General features: G+C 33.5%; 1 protein-coding gene across 1 annotated transcript in view; it reads left to right on the top strand.

Annotated features, from left to right (window-relative positions):
* Positions 1-20,333, top strand: part of LOC139511752 (equilibrative nucleobase transporter 1-like) — a 54,458-nt gene that overhangs the window by 26,021 nt on the left and 8,104 nt on the right. The window contains exons 2-8 of the mRNA XM_071298799.1: positions 9,837-9,883; positions 11,182-11,258; positions 13,425-13,517; positions 13,947-14,136; positions 14,950-15,147; positions 18,242-18,343; positions 18,716-18,905. Of these exons, the coding sequence (XP_071154900.1) occupies positions 9,837-9,883; positions 11,182-11,258; positions 13,425-13,517; positions 13,947-14,136; positions 14,950-15,147; positions 18,242-18,343; positions 18,716-18,905 (897 nt within the window). The remainder of the gene's footprint in view (positions 1-9,836; positions 9,884-11,181; positions 11,259-13,424; positions 13,518-13,946; positions 14,137-14,949; positions 15,148-18,241; positions 18,344-18,715; positions 18,906-20,333) is intronic.

The following is a 20,333-nucleotide window of genomic DNA, read 5'->3' as shown; positions in this document are numbered from 1 at the left end:
ATTTTAAAAGAACAATTTAAGAGAAAACAAAAACATCTATCTACAAACACATTCATTGATTTGAGTGTCTGACGTCAGAAAATTTTAAATGTCACATAAATTTGTCGTTCAATGTGCATACAACAATTTTAAAATTTACATTGGCAATGTTAGCATTTAGGGTTATATGGGTTAAAAATCAAAAGTATGTAACAATAAATTTCAGAAAAAGACCGAAATTGAAAATAGTCCAAAAGTTATATATAGAATTTGTAAGAATCCACTAATAGTAAATTCCACTACGCGATTGAATGATTTTGACGTTTATGGTTCAACGTATTTAGTAATTCATAATAAAAATATATCATAATGACATAAACCAGAACAATATCATACTGACGGGATCTTTTAAAGTACAGAGTCACGTTATAAGAACCTAAGAAATACAAAAAGTCGCATATACAAAGCACGACACCAAAAATTGAAAGACAATACAAACACATTGACGAGATGTACAAGTACCGAGCCACGTCAAACGGATATCAGATAAAACCATTAAACAGTAAAAGTAATATTAATAATAGAACAAAGACAAATGAAAGAACTATGAAACACGTTGTTAAGATGATAAACAACATCAGTACGCAGAATCTATACATCAAGACCATCGTGTATTATTTGTGAAGTTGATACGGAATGTTTATCAACAAGGTCTTGGTACCTTCCGATGAACTTTTTTAGAAAAAGGACGAGACGTTCTTTGACATACCCCTGGTTCATTAACTTTCTACTCAGACACTGATGACGTTTTACAAAGTCTGAGTAGGAGCTGCATGCTCTTGAATATCGAATAAGTTGGGAAATATATATCCCATATGCAGGTGAAGTTGGTATATTGTAACTAAGGTGGGGGAAATTTATAATTTCAAAATTAAAATCGTCTCGTTTGTCATAGATTCTGCACTGAGATTACTGTGTAAGTCAAATTCGAGATATAAGTCTAAAAATGAGGCGGAGGAAGCCGTGTCTGTTGTTTCTTTAATCTCTAGTTCTGGGGGATATATTAATGGAACCCAATCAGAAAAGTTCGTATTGTTTATATAAAGAACATCATCAATATATCTGAAAGTGAAATTAAATAATCTGGCTTCTTTGATCCTCTTGTTTTTGACAAGTGCCTGGAGGAACTCCGACTCATAAGAAAATAAGAAGAGGTCGGTAAGAAGAGGCGCACAGTTTGTTCCCTTAGGAATGCCGACAATTTGTTGAAAAGTCCATTTCAAAACTCAACAAATATGTTGTCGATAAGAAACTCCAGCATACTAACCACTTGTTCTTCTGCGTAGCATGTTTTACCTTTTTGTTTGTCACTATTTAGGAAATATGCCTTATGAAATCCCAAAGTAATACATTTATAGCGTATGCTACCATTTTTATGCTGAAAGGCATTGTGGATTATTTCTTTAAGGCGATTTTTCAATTTCTTATGGGGAATGGTGGTCTACAGGGTTGAAAAATCGAAGGTTTTGATAGAACTAATTTCAGAAAAAGACCTAGATTTAAAATTGTCTAGAAGTTCTTTAGAATTTTAAAGAATCCACATATGGTTAATACCACTTCGCGAGTCAACAGTTTCACAGTATTTCTGAAGACCCTCTTTCACTGTGGACATAATTTTAGTCAATCTAATGGACAATTCTTTAGTGGAACATGAAGATGAGCCAGCAATATACCGTTGTTTGTACGGAATTTTGTGAAGCTTTGGTATCCAATACAAACAAGGTAAGTCCTCCGATTTGGTGTTCAATGTAATGTTTATTGAAGCCATGAAGACTTATGATTTGCTAAAATCTCATCTTTGTCAAATGATATGTCTTTGTATGTGGGATTACCTGATTGCTCCTTTATACCCAATTCTTTTACAAGACATTCGTAGTAATACGATTTACATACAAAGACAATATTATTTGAAGCTTTGTCCGTAGGAACAAAAACATACTTATCATGAAGAGATGATAGACATTTCATGGCCTCCTTGTCTCTGAAAACAGACTTTGGTCGATCGTTCACACAGTTTTTCAATTTGTGAATGCGACGTTTTATCAGAGATCTGATAGTTTTAACCCATTCTGACAAAGTGTCCAGTTCAACTTCTTCTCGCTTAGCCCATGCTCTGGCGTAGTCCTCAATGGAATCCATAATTATTTTGAAGTTATGGTTCCAATTGATGTGTTGGGCTTCTCTAAACTTAGGACCATGAGAAATCACCTTTCGGAGATTTTCATGTTGAATTATGTTTAGATCCCCAGTTATAACATGACCAGAGGGGCTGTAATTATAAGGCGAGTGGGAACAGTCACATGTCGGACGGTTTTTATGTATTGTTCCAAGTCAAGGGCCTGCAATGCTTGTTTATAGTTAAATATTTTAGGTGCAATGGTTTTGGTGTAACTGTAGGATACAATAGGAACAGACTGATTTTGAAAATAAATAGAAATGCTTTATGTTACCTCCTTGTGATGTAGAACGTTGCAGATATTGATTGCATCAATTCCTCTATTGGCAAAATCAACAGGACGGAATTCCCTCTTTTCCTCATGTAAAGGTTCCATTCTTACTGGTTGGAAAAGACGGAAAAGAGCTACATCACAAATAATACTGACTAGTCTGTATATTGCAGACAATGTATTGGTGCCTCCTTTGTAAAGTGCATAATCTCTCAAACGTTTTAGAAAATTAACTGGCAGTGAAACGAGAATAGTTCTTATGTAATGTAACCCTAGTGGATGATGAAGATGTGAAAGAATGTCATCAAAGCTCCCAGAGGGTGATCTAGATTTAAAAAACTTTTTTACATTAGGCGGATGGTAATGTTTTTGCCCATGCCTACTTTGTTGTCGTAAGGTAGTATTAAATAAACTCATTACATTAACATCACTGCAGGCAGGACTTGACAAATTTTCTACTCCTTTAATATTATTATTGCAACCATATGGCATTGCAGTCCCTAACTCCCTTATCCAGAAATTTTCTCTATCTTTGTGGAAAGGAGTACTTAGTACAGTGCTATTTGTGTGGTGATAAATTTTTTCAATAATGCGTACTTTCATAGATAAAGAAGGATCATGGTCCGGTTGATTAAAATGGTTATAAAGAACCCTAAATTGAGGATCTTTATTATCAGACCGGTGTTGATTCATTCTTTTACGCAAAGTTTGACGAGTTTCACCAACATAAAGTAGTCCACACAAAGTACATTCGATTCCGTACACGACATTGTCCGTGGAACAGTCCAGAGGCTCGAAAAAATTAGTATGATATGTTTTAGATGTTTAATTACTAGTAAAATCAGGAGTCGTGATTAACATATCACATGTCTTACACGTGCTCCTTTTTCCTTTTTTATGTTTACAAGAAGAAATGATAGGTATTGATTCACTTGTAGCAGGTGTCTTTAAACAGTCGAAAATATTAACGCAACAAGGCTTTAATTTATGAAAGGTATCTGAATGTTTGAAATAATAATTACCTTCTGGCTGATCATAAGTCAAATCAGGGGTATCCCGGAGGATATTCTGTGGAACACACAAATCAAATGCTACAGTGTTCCGTGCAGCAAAAGAGGACCTTGGTAACCCGGGCGACGTCCCAGCCGGTTTGTTCTTTGTATTCATCATGCATACAGCTACCAAGTTAATGATGTCCTCGGGGAATAATCCACCAGCAGTAAAGTTTCTTCTAGGAAGAAATTTGACATCGACTTGGTTGTAGTAAAAAGTAAAATCACAAAAAATCAAATTATTCTTCAATTATATCATAATTAATATTTGTTATTGGTATTGAGATAAGCTATATAGGTCAACATCCTCACTAGGTTTAAGCTTTTCAAAGTATTAATATTTTCAGAAAATGAAATGTAAAATAGTTGGATGATTGTAGGATGAAGCTTTTGATTGTCATGTGAAGTACTCACTTATCACGAGTTATAGGTTACTCACATTTTGTATATTGGATCCTATAAACTACATGTCCGTCAGACAGGATTCATCTGACCCCGAATATGCCTTCTTTCATGGATGAAGATTCATTTTTGTGGTAAATTCCGTATCGCGGATTCGTTAAGCTTTAGGATAACTGTCTGTTGTTATGATTGTGTACATTTTCGACTTCTGCAAGGTTTCAAATAACATCGAACTCATATTCATGCATCATTCGGCAATGCTCGTTTTATGTTGTCTAGCCTTTTGGATATAAACCTGTATGCTATAGCGCCATGGCATTTCGTGTATGGTGTACATGTCTGTCTGCATGTTTCGTATATGACCATGATGACGTCAATTGTATTTGATATATTGAATGATAGTAAGATGTCTATGGCTGGCTGTCGGTCAGGGTTCATATACTTTTGACCTTATGTTTCGAATTAATTGGCCAAGCATAACCTTTACATTTGTCAGTTTCTAAGGCACTGTAAGGATCGGAACACATTTATTTGGTCTACGGGATATTTGTAGAGATCTGTATGTCATGGTTCATCTGACCTTGCACTCTTTTTTTGAATCATTGACAATCATAATTAAAAAAAAAGAAGATGTGGTATGATTGCCAAAGAGACAACTATCCACAAGAGACCAAAATGACACAGACATTAACAACTATAGGTCACCGTACGGCCTTCAACAATGAGCAAAGCCAATACCGCATAGTCAGCTATAAAAGGACCCGATATGACAATGTAAAACAATTCAAACGAGAAAACTAACGGCCTTATTTGTATAAAACAATAAACGAAAAACAAATATGTAACACATCAACAAACGACAACCACTGAATTACACGCTCCTGACTTTGGACAGGCACATACATAAATAACGTGGCGGGATTAGACATGTTAGCGAGATCCCAACCCTCCCCGTAACCTGAGACAGTGGTATAACAGTACACCATAAGAACGAACTTTAAAAATCAATTGAAAAGGCTTAACTCATCAGATGGACAAAAATATATTAAGTGCATTAAGCGCATTTGACACTTCTAGTAAAACCCTTGATATTACAGACGTTCCAAAAATTAACTATCATAAGAAAAGCAGACGAGACATTACAGCATTTGCGCTCTGGTATTCTATAGTCTGTAGTATATAGTTAAATCAATCCACATCTGCGTTGTATATACAGAACTTAAGAAAGTACTGTTGCACAAAATGTTGGTTATCGTTCAATCTCAAATTACTCATGAAAGATGCTGTATTTTTTTGTTTGATGGATATCATTTTGGTTTAAACGTTGCATATATATATTATTTGCTAAATAGTGTCAATCTGCCTGAATTACACTTGACTGATTCTCAGAGCTGAATCTTTCAAACTTATTTAGAGACGTTTTTAGTTGTTGTTTTAATAACTTTCGAGGTAAAGGGTTGAATAAAAAAAATAGTTTTAATATTCATCCTTATCAAAATAGTAACAGGCTTCAACCAGTTGCAGGTTTATCAAATGGTAAAAGAAATACTGATTTCTGATTACTAGTAATAAGTCTGGCCACGTATTATCTTTCACGATCAAAATAATGCGTTGCCTGATCTTTCACGATCAAGTTTGATTGATAGTCAACAAATTCAAGGTTCTCATATACAAATTAATGCTTTTAAGAGAAGAACATACCTTAATTTTACTGTACTATCAGATACACCAAAGATTTAATTTCAAATATATCACGATAAACTGAAATATGACCATTATAGGTACAAAAAGCGTGTTATTTGTAATTAATTTCATAGACATGCATTGCGCCTTTTGTGTTTTTTCATAAAGTACTGCATATTTTCTCTATCTTATTTCACAGTTATGTTGAGGAAGTTAAACCATTTTGACAGACATATTTTTTGTTCTGATTTGTTCCTCGTTTTGAAAATTAAGCGATTTTTTCAAAGATTCTGACCTAGAATTTTCATTAAATGTCATTCACGATTCGTTACCAGAGCTTTCACGATCGTCTCTCAATACTTGACCGCCGTTAGATATTCTTTCACGACTATTTCTCTCGTTAAACCGAATGATACCCGTGAAAACAAAGTTTAAACAAGTTGAATTATGGTTGGTCATTAAATTTTCATCAGCGAATACAAAATAAGGAAATCCAGCCAACCTAATGCGTCGGTATTTTTGTAGAGAAATGTTACGCTTCAAGATTCTTTACAGGTTTCGGAATACTAACAAATCCAACGATTAATAATAACGAATCAACTCATCATTTGGTGAAATGATGCATTATCTACCGTGACGCTTATCACTAATATAGGTTGACAACTTTTTCACAAATATTGAAAATATTAATTCGAATGAAATGAATTTTGGTATAATTCTTAGAAAACGACCATTTAATTTCCAGGGTTTGGGGGGTAAAACAAATTATTCTGGTCTAGCAGATGAAAAAAAAACAATTCTGAATGCACATTCATCCAATACCTTATAATGTTTAAAAAATATTTATAAAAAATAATCTGATATTAAATGGTTGCGTCCATAACATTCTATTCACGATAATTGCTTTCTTTTTTTTTTTTATCCAAAAGTAAGTTTAAAAAAAATTCAATGTACCAAATCATGAATATGACAGTTGTTTTCAATTCGTTCTGTTGGTTGACAACATTTGATTCTGTCTGTTTGTATTAAGTACTTCTCCTTTATAAATTGATTAGGAGTTCAGTATTACTGTTATACCTATATTATCGGCCCGACAAAATAATTCTTTATCACGTGGCCATCTTCATTGTACCTAACACATGTACAGGTGTCCACATCCTATTTCGATTGAATAAATAATGAATGTGTTTGCAAAAATAACATAATGTTAAGCTAGACTGTCAACTTACACACATGTAGCTAAAAAAAGAAAAGTATAACGTTTTTAGCCAGATCTACCAAGACAACGATTAAAAGAAAGATCGAAACAATGTAATCGGTAATTAATCACGTTTAAAGCCCAACAAATGAAAGTTGTAACGTTTAGTCGTAAGATTAACGTGGAACATTAAATGTAACTTATACACAAACATGGTTTGCCGAAAGGATCAACAAACGATACAATCATAACAAAATAAGACGTAGAAATGACAAAACAAAATCACACAGATTACCATAAGAAACTGCCAAAATTGGCATACATTAAACCTACCATTTTACACATTGATCTATTATTTATTGATCTATCAATTGGGTTTTAGTCGATTACTTTAAAAATATATATACATTTCATATAATTCTTCTTCTGTGTCTGGTCAATTTATAGCAATCCTTACCGATTTACATACGATATATTCATCATCAGAAAAAAAGAGTCAAGCAAAAGCTATTTTAAAATTCAATGGGAATTTAGAAGTGAAATTGATAATTTCTAATAAATTACGCATTTGCAGAACTATTTCAAAGAGGTTTAAAGGTGAACGCATGTTACATGTACATATTTCTTCTTAATTAATGAGCCCGGCTCATAATAACGACAAAATAGAGTTGTTTGAATACAATTGCGTTCATAAGTATTCTTTATATTTCATGGATACCTAAAAAGAACCAAATTTACCCGGAATTTTATTCTTCAACTCATAACATGACTTTTGTAGATATCGCCTCTTAATATCAAGACTATCACAATCCAGACTAAGCTATCATTCTTGTGGTTTAAATGCCATCAGTACATGATTATTGTGATTTTCTTTACTGTAAGTGAAACTATCATATATAAAATATAAGACTTTGAAATTCATCAACTCATCAAAGACACCTTGTATATAATTAAGTTCGACAGATGCTAGTTGCGTCTGCCAAAGACACATTCGCGAAAATATTAAAAAGACCAAATAATATACGTGGTTAAAAAGCAAAGAATTAGTTTCGTTTTTATACACCCGTAGATGACGTGATGTTCAATTGTGTACCATTGTCCGTCCATCTGTCAATACTTCGAACGATTACTCAATTAGCTAAAACCAATTCGTACGTTAGTTTTTATTTTAACTAGCTGTTAAACTAGTTCAATTATTGTCAACAAAGAATGTATATGAATTGTCTAATTCTGGAAAAAATAAAATACGCAACAGATATTAAAAAAAAATCAAGAGTACCCATGATATATATGTATATATTCATAATATGCCTCTTATCTGTATTGCATCTGGTTTGAAATAAATTGATTTGAAAACATTAGACATACGTGTAATATTGGTGCAATATAGTTCCGTTCGATATATTGCTTTGTGTGTTCCAGGGATAAATACTACTTTTCATACATCGCACGTTAACCCCAGTATGCCAAAAACTGGTTTCCTCAAAATTTTACATAATCATTGGTAAGTTCTTAAATTTAGTGTTTGTACATATTAAACCATAACTTAAATTTGATTTACTTGAAACTTAATAGGATTGTTAGTTGACCATTATAGAATATCTGTTTCCCGCAGCGCATGCATTCCACAAAAGAAAATAACCAAATCTTAATGGTTTAATGCAGGCTTTCACTACAAAAGGTAGGGGAGTATCGATATGCGCGTACGTCCTGTCTAAAACGGTCGCAATTTACGATAAAGATGAGGGGAAATAATATACTAGTAAACTATTGATATGCAAAAGCCCTGACAACATCTTCTGTTGAGGGTTGTCCTTTTGATGGTGCCAGACTAGACGTGTAAATACACGTTCATTTCAAAATACATCCTTGTTTGGAACGGAAGATGGATATATACACGTTTGTGTAAGCATCTGTTTAATTTTTCTTTTTTGCGTTTGAGGAAGTGACTGTAACACCTGGTTTAACTTTTATATTAATACCATGAAGTATCTGAGTCAATCGGGAAAAAATGCTTTCATACATTGCTGCAGACACACCTAATAAAGCATTTGAACATTTCAGGTATACTACTATTCTGGTCACTATGTATTAAGGGTTACCAAAAAATACCAAAAGGACTTTCAAACACTATAGTCGAAATGGTATAACATGGTACATTTTACTTTTCTCATTTAATTTTAGAAAACGCGAGAACCTGATTTACATTTCTGTAATTGTAAATATATCGGTTTGGTCGGGATTTTTTTTCATTTTGTTTCCAACTGAAATGCTTATAGATAAGATGTATAAGAATTTGAAATGAACATTCCTTCGTTCTCACCATTTAAACGAAACGTACTAACATTACTGACAGACTCCAGAAACGATTAACGTTTTCCCTCACCTTAATTTACTATTTGCGTAATGGTTATACCATTTATTTATCTGTAACTTGAAAATATTTTATTTCAACAAAGCAAACACTCATTTATGTTATATATCTGACACAAATATGATATTTGAAAAATGATACGTTTGCTATATGAAGCAATATTTTTATATCCATCATGTTCCAAAAGTATCCGCAATCCTGGCATCTTAATATCAAATGTGATATCACCGTACGACGTATCTCTTGGTTTGTACTTTCATAAATAACACGCCAGGTGATACATAAGGAGCAGGACATGCTTACATGTTGGAACATTTTTGAAGATCATCCTCGGTAGTTTGTAGGATCTGTTTTGCTGGGTTGTTAGTTTTATAAGTTGTTTTTTGTGAATTTTTCCTTTTCAACTGACCGTTTTGTTTGTTTGTTTGATTTTTTTTTTTTTCTACTTGTCAGTGTGATCATTGTAAACATGAAATATATATTTGATTGCATTTGGTATGGAACCAAATCTTAGATTAAAAGAAAATTAGTGACAAAGGATTTAAAGTTTACAGAAGCCAGTTCTGTTTTTAAATTCCAAATTAAATATCAACCTCTTTTTATCACAGTTGTATTCCATTTTTGTCATTTTTGTTTTTCAGAATAATAATATGCTCTGGTTGCTTATTTCTTGGTTTTGTAAATCCAGGTGAGTTGAATACAATTAGATATGGGATTGAAAATGTACTGAATATCAATATTTATCATATGTTTAGTAGTAAATACAGTAGTTTTGCATATGTGATAAATAGCCTGCTGTTTAATCAATATCGCGCAACTTTGATGCGCACCCTTTATCGCATACCCTTTATCACACCCCTACCCTTTATCGCATACCCTTTATCACACCCCTACCCTTTATCACACCCCTACTTTTTTTTTTTTTTTTTTCTTTTTTTTACATAAAGTCAGTTTTGGTTTTTTTTTTGCTTAAGAAAAATTTTCCTCAAAATAGGTAAATTTTTTGAATGACGTCATTGTTTGGTATGTGACGTCACGAACGTCGAGTTTTCATATTGAATGTGACGTCACGAACGTCAAGTTTTCATATTTTTTGGCACACTAAAATGCAACTATGAAAAATACAAAACACAAAAATTAATACAATAATAAACAAAATATTTTTAAAACAACAGCACGCAAATTGTAAGGTAACCCAGGTGATTCGGATAAGTAATTGAGCAGTTCTTTTAAGGCCTTTGAAACAAGACAAAAGTAGAACTGAAGGTACAGAACCCAGTGCTATGGATCAGAAAACAGTTCATATAATATAATTCTCTTCTGTTGAAATATATGATAAAGTGTATAATACATGGCAAAATCCGTATCACATGCCGTATCACCCTCGACCAATATCATCCCTCGGGCCTAAAGGCCCTTGGGCTGATATTGATGTCTCGGGATGATACGACATATGATACGGATTTTGCCATGTATTATTCTCTATATATTACTTTGAATTGACTGTAGGTTCTCTCCCCTGGCAGTTTATATATACTATTACCAAGAGGTATTTGTTTAATAAAACCAATTTGTTCAGCTGGAAATCGGATAATATTGTACATTGAAAAGCAACAAAGTAAAACAAACATGGTATAGCCCCACCCAAAATAATAATTTAAAAATTGTTTTCAAAGCTAGAATTATCCCTACCAAGCTAAACAGTCCCGCCGACTTTGAAAACAATGGCCAATGAAAACTAAAAATTTAAAAAGTTGTGTAAAATCTGGCTATTGACATCTATGCCACCGGGTCCGTACCGCTTTCCCTGCTTTTCCAGATTCATCTCACTAGGGACGCTGAAAGCCGAATGAAATTGATGAAAGCCAAGGATTCATAATAACCAAAACGGTTGAAGAGGTGTATCACCAAAAAGAACATAAAAATAGGTCTGCTTAAATGTTATGTTAAAATAAAGTTGTATAATAAATAAAATTTTAATTACAGACATGCCACTTCTGATTGTACCCGGTATTGTATGTGTTGGAGTTGGCGGAATATGCTTGATGACAATAAATCTAAAGGTAGAGAATTCGTTCTTTATACACCTTTTCGCTATTTATTGCTATCCGGGTGAGTTCTAAAATTATTAAACTTTTCAAACCAGTTGAAGCTATCTGAAGCCATGTTCAAATAATATATTGTGAATAAAACTTTTCAAAGGGAAATGTCTTTACCATCGTAAGTACATCGAACAAATCATTTTCTATTTTCAACTTTTCCCTCCCGTAGCACATAGCTGATGACCTTTGTTTTGCTCCATCTGACCTTAACATGAAGTTGTCTAAGTAACTTTTCCCGGAGAGGAGTGAATAGCGATAAGCTGTATACTTTTATCAAGGTTGAATACAAATGTTTTGATAGAATAATATTGATCACAAAGGAAAAGTCTAACATTGCTCCTATTTTTCAATCAGCAATTTTGTATATTATCATGAGAAAATACCTTTACTTATTGAATGATATATTAAGCCTGTTATCTCTGGTCAATTATTATTGATATGGTCGTATTTATAAAAAGAAAAAAGTAAAAAAATACTCATAGGAAAATTTAAAACTGAAAATCATTTATTAAATGACTGAATCAAAACTCAAACACATCAAACAAATGGAAAACAACTATCATATTCCTTACTTGGTAATATTACTACTTGTTGGAAAACAAAAGATTTTACCCCCAGGAATAGAGAAAACTGAAGCTGTATTTGGCAAAACCATTAAAAATTTGGGTGGTCAATTTCCTTTAACTTCTTAATTTATTTGATCTTTTCACCTTTTTATTTGAGCGTCACTGTTGGTTCATCTTTGCACGAAACGCACGCTTGCCAAGCTTACACAATTATAAGCCTAGTATATTTGATGGGTTTATTTACACCCACTGTGTCAATGTGACTGCTGATGGAGGTTTCTCATAGAGATGGTTGATCAGGTGCCTATTGATTACAAAAGCTATGTCCCCTAGTATGTATTGTGTGACAGTAATGCCATCTTCAAGTAAAGACTTTTCTCCAGGCAAATCGAATATGTGGTTCAATATTTCAATGGCTTTCATCAGTTCTGAACCATTGAAGATAATGGCATCGTTTCCTGGAACATAGAGCCGATATTAAGTCAACTTGTAGCCTGCGTCGAATTGGGTCATGAAAACATGGAGAAGAAACCCTTGTAGCTTCTGAACACAGAGACAGTAGACTGTCAAATGCAAGCAATTCATATCACCACAACGTTATCTACCTACCTACATAGTCCTTTTATGTGACACATGAGGCAAGGACTAGACCTTTCCACACATGTCTGTTATGTGTTTTCTTTTCAATTTCGCCCCAGCTGATTTCGAGTTCTTTCATTTCAGCTTCAACCGTTCTTCTCCAATTTTTTTTGGGCGTCCATGTTTTCTTTTCCCCTCATGTGTCCATCTTAGGACAAATCTAGTCAAGTCCTCAACTATACTTCTTAGAACATGGCCGATCAATCTCCAAGTAGGGTCTTCATGTTGTTGTATCATACACTGTTCATGGAGATCTTGTCACAACAACAGTATGGAATATTCATTTCTTTTTAAACTGTTCAGCAATGGCGGCAAACTCATCATTTGTAGTAAGGCAATGGACCACCTCATTAACAAATCTGGCTTTGATGGTATCGCAGAAATTATAGATGATAAGGGAGGTGGGATTTAGAGCAAAACTGAAGAAAGCAAAACATGTGCAAGGACAGGATTTGATAATAGTCACTAATCATTCTGCAGGAACCGAACTGTAAATAATTGAAATTAAAGCTTTGGGAGTTACATGCCTCTGTTCTGTAGAATTGCGCATAACTATCTGAGGGAAATGATCTGAGACTAGCTTTTTAAATGCCCTTTTACCATGACACATGTAAAACGCTTGAGCTACTCAAATTCAGCTGTCTTTGTCGACATCGTATTCCTATCCAACCCACGTTTAAACATTAATTTTCCTTAACTGTGTGTCAATCTAGTATCAAGTTTTGGACATTGTGACGCCTGTAATAGGATTATAAATAATTCAAAGTACAATGTACTAATAATTGTTCAGGTCGTTTATTGATGTCAGTTAAAGCTTGCTCCATTCTTAAAACATACATATCTTTTCAAGCATTATTAAATTTGAGGTATTGATTGTTTAGCATCTATTAGGTAATCAAACTTATATAATTTGTTTTTACAGATAAGTTCCCTTTTAACCATTGGTTCTGGGTTATATATTGCTATTCTTAGTGGTGCTTATGATTCCTCGGTTATAACATTTCGGATAATAAAAGTAAGTGAATATCATGAGAAAGGACTTTAATATCATAGTATTGATGTAATACATGTAGCATTTTTTGTTTTAATACAGGAAAGACCGTCAGTGTATTCATATTAACCTGTCAATCACTAGGAAATATTTTTTTCTTAGAATTTTTCTGAAATTATCTGAAATTCAAAATCTGATTACATAAGTCTTTTCTACGCTTTTATTCATTACCAAATTATTAAAAACTGAGGTTCTGATATTTTCTTATATGAGCGTTCCTCTTGTATTGAAGGTAAACTAAGAAAAGCTCGACTGGTGCACCAAATTAAAGTTTTTTCGTTTGCAACCAATTTGTGATTTCTTATTTTGCGAAAGCAAACAAAACACTAAGAACATATCTTAGCTAAAATAAATGTTCATCATAGGAGTAGAAATAACTTTTTTCTCCTCCAGGTTTTCCATGACTATGGTGTTCCATATAGATATCCATTTATTGGGTTTGTCATATTACATATCATCGTCGCTGGAAGTAGTCTTCTGTTGCATCGAAAATTTGACATAAAATCGACAGATGAACAGAAATCAGAAACAATTGTTAAAATAAATTCGAATAATACAGGAATGTTCTTGGAAAAAGAAAAAGGTAATACAATATATTTAAAAAAAAACAAAAAAACTATAAACATCATAATATTGTCTTGAAAGGGGCAGCGAAAGGTCCTCATAACTTCTTACTCTCAGCTTCACTACTGCATTTATATCCATAAAATGCGTTCAATCATATATATCTTTTAATATATATAAAGAATGCATGTGTCTTGTACCTACAAATTACTGTACAGATAGCTTTAGTAAACCCACCTAGTATATGGATAAATTCTGTTTGTGTCAATGGAAAAATATTCAAAAAAGTTTTTTAAAGGAGTAAAATTACAGTTAGGGAAGTAGGAGAAATGAGGTCAAATAAAAACACTTAAAACAATGATAGAAAGAAAAATACGAAAAGACCAACACAGAAATGAACGATTGAGATTCAGAACATACCACAAATAATTGGGTGAACACAGTTACACCAGAATGAAAGCATTGCTTGCTCCAGCACATCCGCCTTGTAACTCTCGTTACAGGTAATATGTGTATGAGTCCTTATACAATAGCTTATCATTTTACAAATGAAATGTCTCTTGTCTGACCATAAGACACAAACAAAACTTAGACCATTTGAACATGTAAGTTCAGTAGATAAACCCTAACATTTGTAAAAGATGTGAAATGAAAAATTAACACCGTGACCTTATATAAAGTTTGTCCGAAACGCTTTTCTAGATTTATCTTTTTAAACAAGGAAAGCTCAAAACTAAAAAAAAAAATAAACAATTTGCAACAGTACTTTCTATACTTGTCTTGCATTCTCCTTATATTTTCTATTTCATATAGTTCATATTTGTCATTTTAGGGCTAGATGGCTCGTTTGAAAGGACATACAATGAAAACTCAGAGATTGATACTGTGCAGAATGGTCCCTCTTTGAAAGACAGTTTATGTTGCCTTCCAACTATTTCTTTTCTATTCATAATGGTAGTTTTCATGTTGAATTTCCTGTACTACATTGGAACAATTAATAGCAGACTACAGAATGCAGTTCCCGACCAAGGTAAGTTGTTTTCTTTATCATAAAAATGAGGACGAAAATGGGTCAAAGAGACATCCACCCGACCAAAAAGCAGAAAACAGCCGGAAGCCACCAAGGGGTCTTCAATGCAGCTAGAAACTCCCGCACCCGTAGGTGTGCTTCAGCTAACCACTAAACAAAAATGTATACTAGTTAATAATGGACGTCCTACTTAACTCCGAAATATACACAAGAAACTTAAATAAATCAAAGCGCTGTAAGCGCTGGAGGCAGTTAACCAAAAACCAAGGCAAACGTAATATTATGAAAACTGTGGCAATGTTGCTTCAACATTAACCATTCATATATAGTACATTTATGTTTATCTAATGAATTAATTATTAAGGCAAATAATTCATATGTTTATATCAAGGTTTCAAAAGCCATGCATATGTCAATGTTTATTTTTTATGGTGAGTCTGCAGTGGTACAAGTTTGCAATGATTGTAGTTGTTCTACTTGTACTTGGTAGTTAACGATGGTTTAAGTTGACTGCTAGTAGTACAAGTTGACTTAGTACGAACATGTAATAGTATGAATGGACTGGTTTCCCTGAAAAGAGTTTGGGTTCTATAGTACAAAAGTTATGAGACATAAATCAGACAAATGTTCACTACTACTGGGATCAAAGGTGAGGTCTGAAACAGGAAAGGGTAGGGTGACCCTAGGGACTTCCCCAACATTTCATTTGATTTGTTATATTGTCCCATACATAAATATATATGGTTTAGGGATTGGGATCTCATCGGTTTCCAAGTTTTCAAACAGGAGGGGTAGGGTGACCCCAGGGATTCCCCTATATTTAATTTAATTAGTTATATTGGCCCATACATGAATATATATTATTTTGGTGTGGGGATCTGGACCGTTTCCAAGTTTTCATACAGGAGGGGTGGGGTAACCACAGGGACTTCCCCTATATTTCATTTCATTTGTTATATTGTCCCATACATGAGTATATATGGTTGAGGGGTGAGGATCTTGACCATTTCCAAGATCTCAAAAAAGAGGTGTACGGTGACCATAGGGACTCCCGCTATATTTCAAATGAATTGTTACATTGTCCCATACATGAATATATATGGTTAAGAGGTGGGGATCTCAACGGTTTTTAAATTCTTAAACAGGAGGGAGTGGGGGGATCCAAGGGACTCCGTTTATATTTCATCTGATTTGTTATACTGTCCCATACATGAATATATATGGTTAAGGGGTGGGTATCTCTACCGTTTTTAAATTCTAAAACAGGAGGGGTGGGGTGACCCCCATTGACTCTCCCTATTTTACATTTTATTTTTCATATTGTTACAAACATGAATATATATGGTTAAGCGGTGGGGATCTCGACCATTTCCAAGCAGGAGAGGGTGGGGTGACTCCAGGGACTTCCCCTATATTTATTTGATTTATTATAGTGTCCTTTACTTGATTATATGGTTTAGGGGTGGGGATCTTGGCCGTTTCCAAGTTATCAAGCAGGAGGGGGTAGAGTGGCCCAAAGGACGCACCTATATATCATATGATTTGCTTACATTCAGGTATTGTATAATATAGTTGCATTATTTGTGAAAATAAAGTTAGAAACTTCCGGCTACTTTAATTAACCCTTCAAAATTGAAAAAAATACCCGTTCAAAATTGCAGTAATATGTTAACACTTTAAAAGCATCTCACATGCGTAATCATCATTTATTACTGATAAAGAAAATTTACACTGTGAACATGAACATATATATTGTTAGATATACTATTCAAAGCTGTCATATTGTATTGGATTTTGACATTAAAATTTGTCAAAAAGTAAGTTTGAGTTTCAGTATAAAATATTTTCTGCTTTTTCTTTCTTTTACATATATCTTTCGGTTATCAATTCTGGTGTTTATATTCATTTACCATTCATAGATGTATTTTGTCACCTGCCTGGATTTTTTTTTGTAGTTGATCGCCTACACCCAGAATTCCCCTATACGCTTCCGGAATCGGATCCGATATTGTAAATTTTGTCTTCGTGGCAGCCATTGTTGTTGTGTTTACAATGGTTTTTGTTTTTGTCAATCAGATACGATTTTACTCGAATTTACACATTATTTGTCGACGATTTTCTTTATTATAGATAGCGGTTGAACAAAATGAACATCGCTGTCATGAATAAAAATGACAAAAATAAGTTTTTAGATCGTTTATTTGGAGACTTTGGTGAAAAGGTTTGCAAAGTAATTTCGTATTTTCTTTCAAGTGGAAGGCTACTTCGTCGGGCGTAGCTAGAAACCAAGTCGAAATTCCGCTTGCAAAAGTGGAAGGTCGCGGACCTCGGACCACTGCTAATTTGAACCACTGCCTCCAAATGGAAAAGATACGAAAATTTCGTTTTCTAATTTGAACTTGCCGCCAACAGCATGAACAGTTGAACTTATTATATAAAAGACTACTGACGTAGTTGTACTACGTATTGATGACAAACAATATTCCTACAACTTTTGCCATTTGGGAAAACTACTTGTCTTAAGATATTTCGGCGATTAAATATTTCATACAATTGTTCATTGACATCTTAGCCAAATGCACAGGTCATAATAAACTACACAAGGATTCCTAATGAGCACTACTTCCTATGTGTAACTTCAAAACTTTTGGGTGATTCGACGATCATTTAAGGTTTTTCTGGTCATATTTTTTGTAATCCAGAATAAAAAGTATTAAAAAAGTGTTCAACGGCCACCGAAAGATTTATTATTTGTAGAGCCTAGGTGGTCGAGTTGTCTAGAGCGCGTCAAAGTTCAAGGCGATTTGGTGCCACGATATCTCAGTAGCATGAGTTCGAATCCCGGCCGTGGAAGAACAAAAAGTTTGCTTCCGCAAATTTACAGATCTTACGATGTTGGGCTAATGTTTTAGCGAATTATATATATAAATATATACATGTTGAACAGGATCTGTCAACATCTGGTACAAACCCCCCTCCTTTTTTGTTAGGTTCGAGTTTGCCATCGAGACAACAATGTCTTTTTAGATATGTGACAATGGAATCAACTTTTAATATACAGTGTGGTTCTTGAACTTTTATTTCTTTATTTCAGTGAGTTATTTCACCAATGTCTTATCCTATATTATGTTCAGTGGTGTAGTGACAGCATTCCTGCCAGGGATTATGGCGGAATCGCAAAGGAAGCTATTCAAAGGTATACATTTATGTCTTATATATACGTTTACAGATACAATTTGTAATCAACAATACTGGTTATGTAAAACAGATATAACACGTACAATATAGTACAGATCATAAATTAAAACTGTTATTTTATGTGTAACAACTACCAAATAAAAATCCTTAAAAAAGTTTTATGGTTAACAATGGTGAACTGATAAGCTATGCTGTATTCTATTCAAAATTCAATGTAGATTTAATTATTTAATTAAGCTTTCATTAGTCGACGTTTTTTCCAGTTAACATCATCTCTTGCTCCTCTTCATCAACCGATTATTCAATTCTGTGTCTGTCTTATTGAATTGAATAACATAAATACATTGATAAAATTATTTCTTTATTTCAGATAGAAAAGTTATTAAGCAAAGAGCGCTTTTGCCAAACATTCTGCCATTAACCACTGTCAGTTTATTAGGAATAGTGCTTCACATTTTATCGTTCTTCACATCGGAAACGACACTATACATCGAATTTGTTGTAATCACAGTGTTTCGTTCATTTCTATTCAGTTCAGCAATGTTGTTTGTGGTTTCAACGTACGTATGTTATGTTATTCTAATCCATTAAATTAGGGGGTAACCCATGAATGCCAATGAGACAACTGTCTCAAGTAGAAACCAAAAGTAGAGTTTAAAAACTGTTAACTTAATTTATTTATATTTTATTGAAATAGTTATCAAAGGTTCTAGGCTCATAATTTTGATACGCCAGACGCACGTTTCCACTACATAAAACTCATCAATGACGCTCAGATCAAAATAGTTGTAAGCCAATCAAGTAGTAAGTTAAAGAGCATTGAAAACCCAAAATTCCAAAATTCCAAAAAGTTGTGCTTAATACGGCTAAGGTAATCTATGCCTGGGATACGAAAATCCTTAGTATTTTGATTAGTTCTTACTTTTGAGAACATGTAATTTATAAAAAAAAAAAAAACCATGACCATATAATTGATATACTGAGCTGGTGATACCCACGGGGAAGAAACGTCCACCAGCAGTGGCATCGACCCAGTGGTGTAAATAGTTATCACAAGTTCCAGGCTTATAATTTTGATACGTCTGATGCTCTTTTCGTATAATCGAGCAATAAGATTGGACACAAGTTATTACAACTTTAAGTTATATTAAGTTCTCTAATTGCATATACAATACCCACATATTATTACAGCAAAAATATAAATAATAAAGCATCAGCTATAGAAAACAAAGCCACACAATGGCATGACAGCAGAAAAATTAAATAAGACAGGAAAGAGAAGAAAAATCGTTTGATTGTTTAATAATACAACGAACTTGAACATTGGAAATTCTTTTAGAATATCACTGTATTATGTATTCTTAATGAAATATTACAAAAGCCGAGAAGGATCATTCAAAATTCAAAATTCAAAATTCAAAATTCAAAATTCAAAATTTCAAACTCAAAAATCCTACATTAAACTATCATGATTCCCCGCGTTTACGAAAGCCAAAAAAAATCGCACTTTACACTTTAATATACTACTGAAAGCCATTTTAAGAACACAAACCCATTGAAACAAGGCAAAGGGTCCGTTACACCGTCAATGGGATACAGCCAACTTTACCATTTGAAACCCTTGGTAACACAGCGTCCTTGCAAGTAGAAACCATCTATCAAGAAAAAAAGGAAAGGAAACCCGAGCCATAAAATACTACAGCTGGAAAGTCGCTTCACTGAAATGGAACGTTCACAATGGAAACATTGAAATCATCGCTTTTTCGTAAAGTTTAAATATGCATGAAATATTTACCACTGGAGGTTAAGCAAACAACAACAAATCTCTTATAATAACCTAGATTTCCAACGGAAGAATCTAGTTATTAAAATATGTATATACAAAAGACAGATTTTGTGTATCGTTCATTAAATTCTGATAATTTTATGTTGTTATATCAACAAAATTTGTGTTACGTTTTTGACGATTTTTCTTTATGTTATTTGGG

This window comes from Mytilus edulis, chromosome 2 (assembly GCF_963676685.1).
Source record: "Mytilus edulis chromosome 2, xbMytEdul2.2, whole genome shotgun sequence".
NCBI classification, from domain to species: Eukaryota; Metazoa; Mollusca; class Bivalvia; order Mytilida; family Mytilidae; genus Mytilus; species Mytilus edulis.
This window is presented reverse-complemented; position numbering and strand designations above follow the sequence as displayed.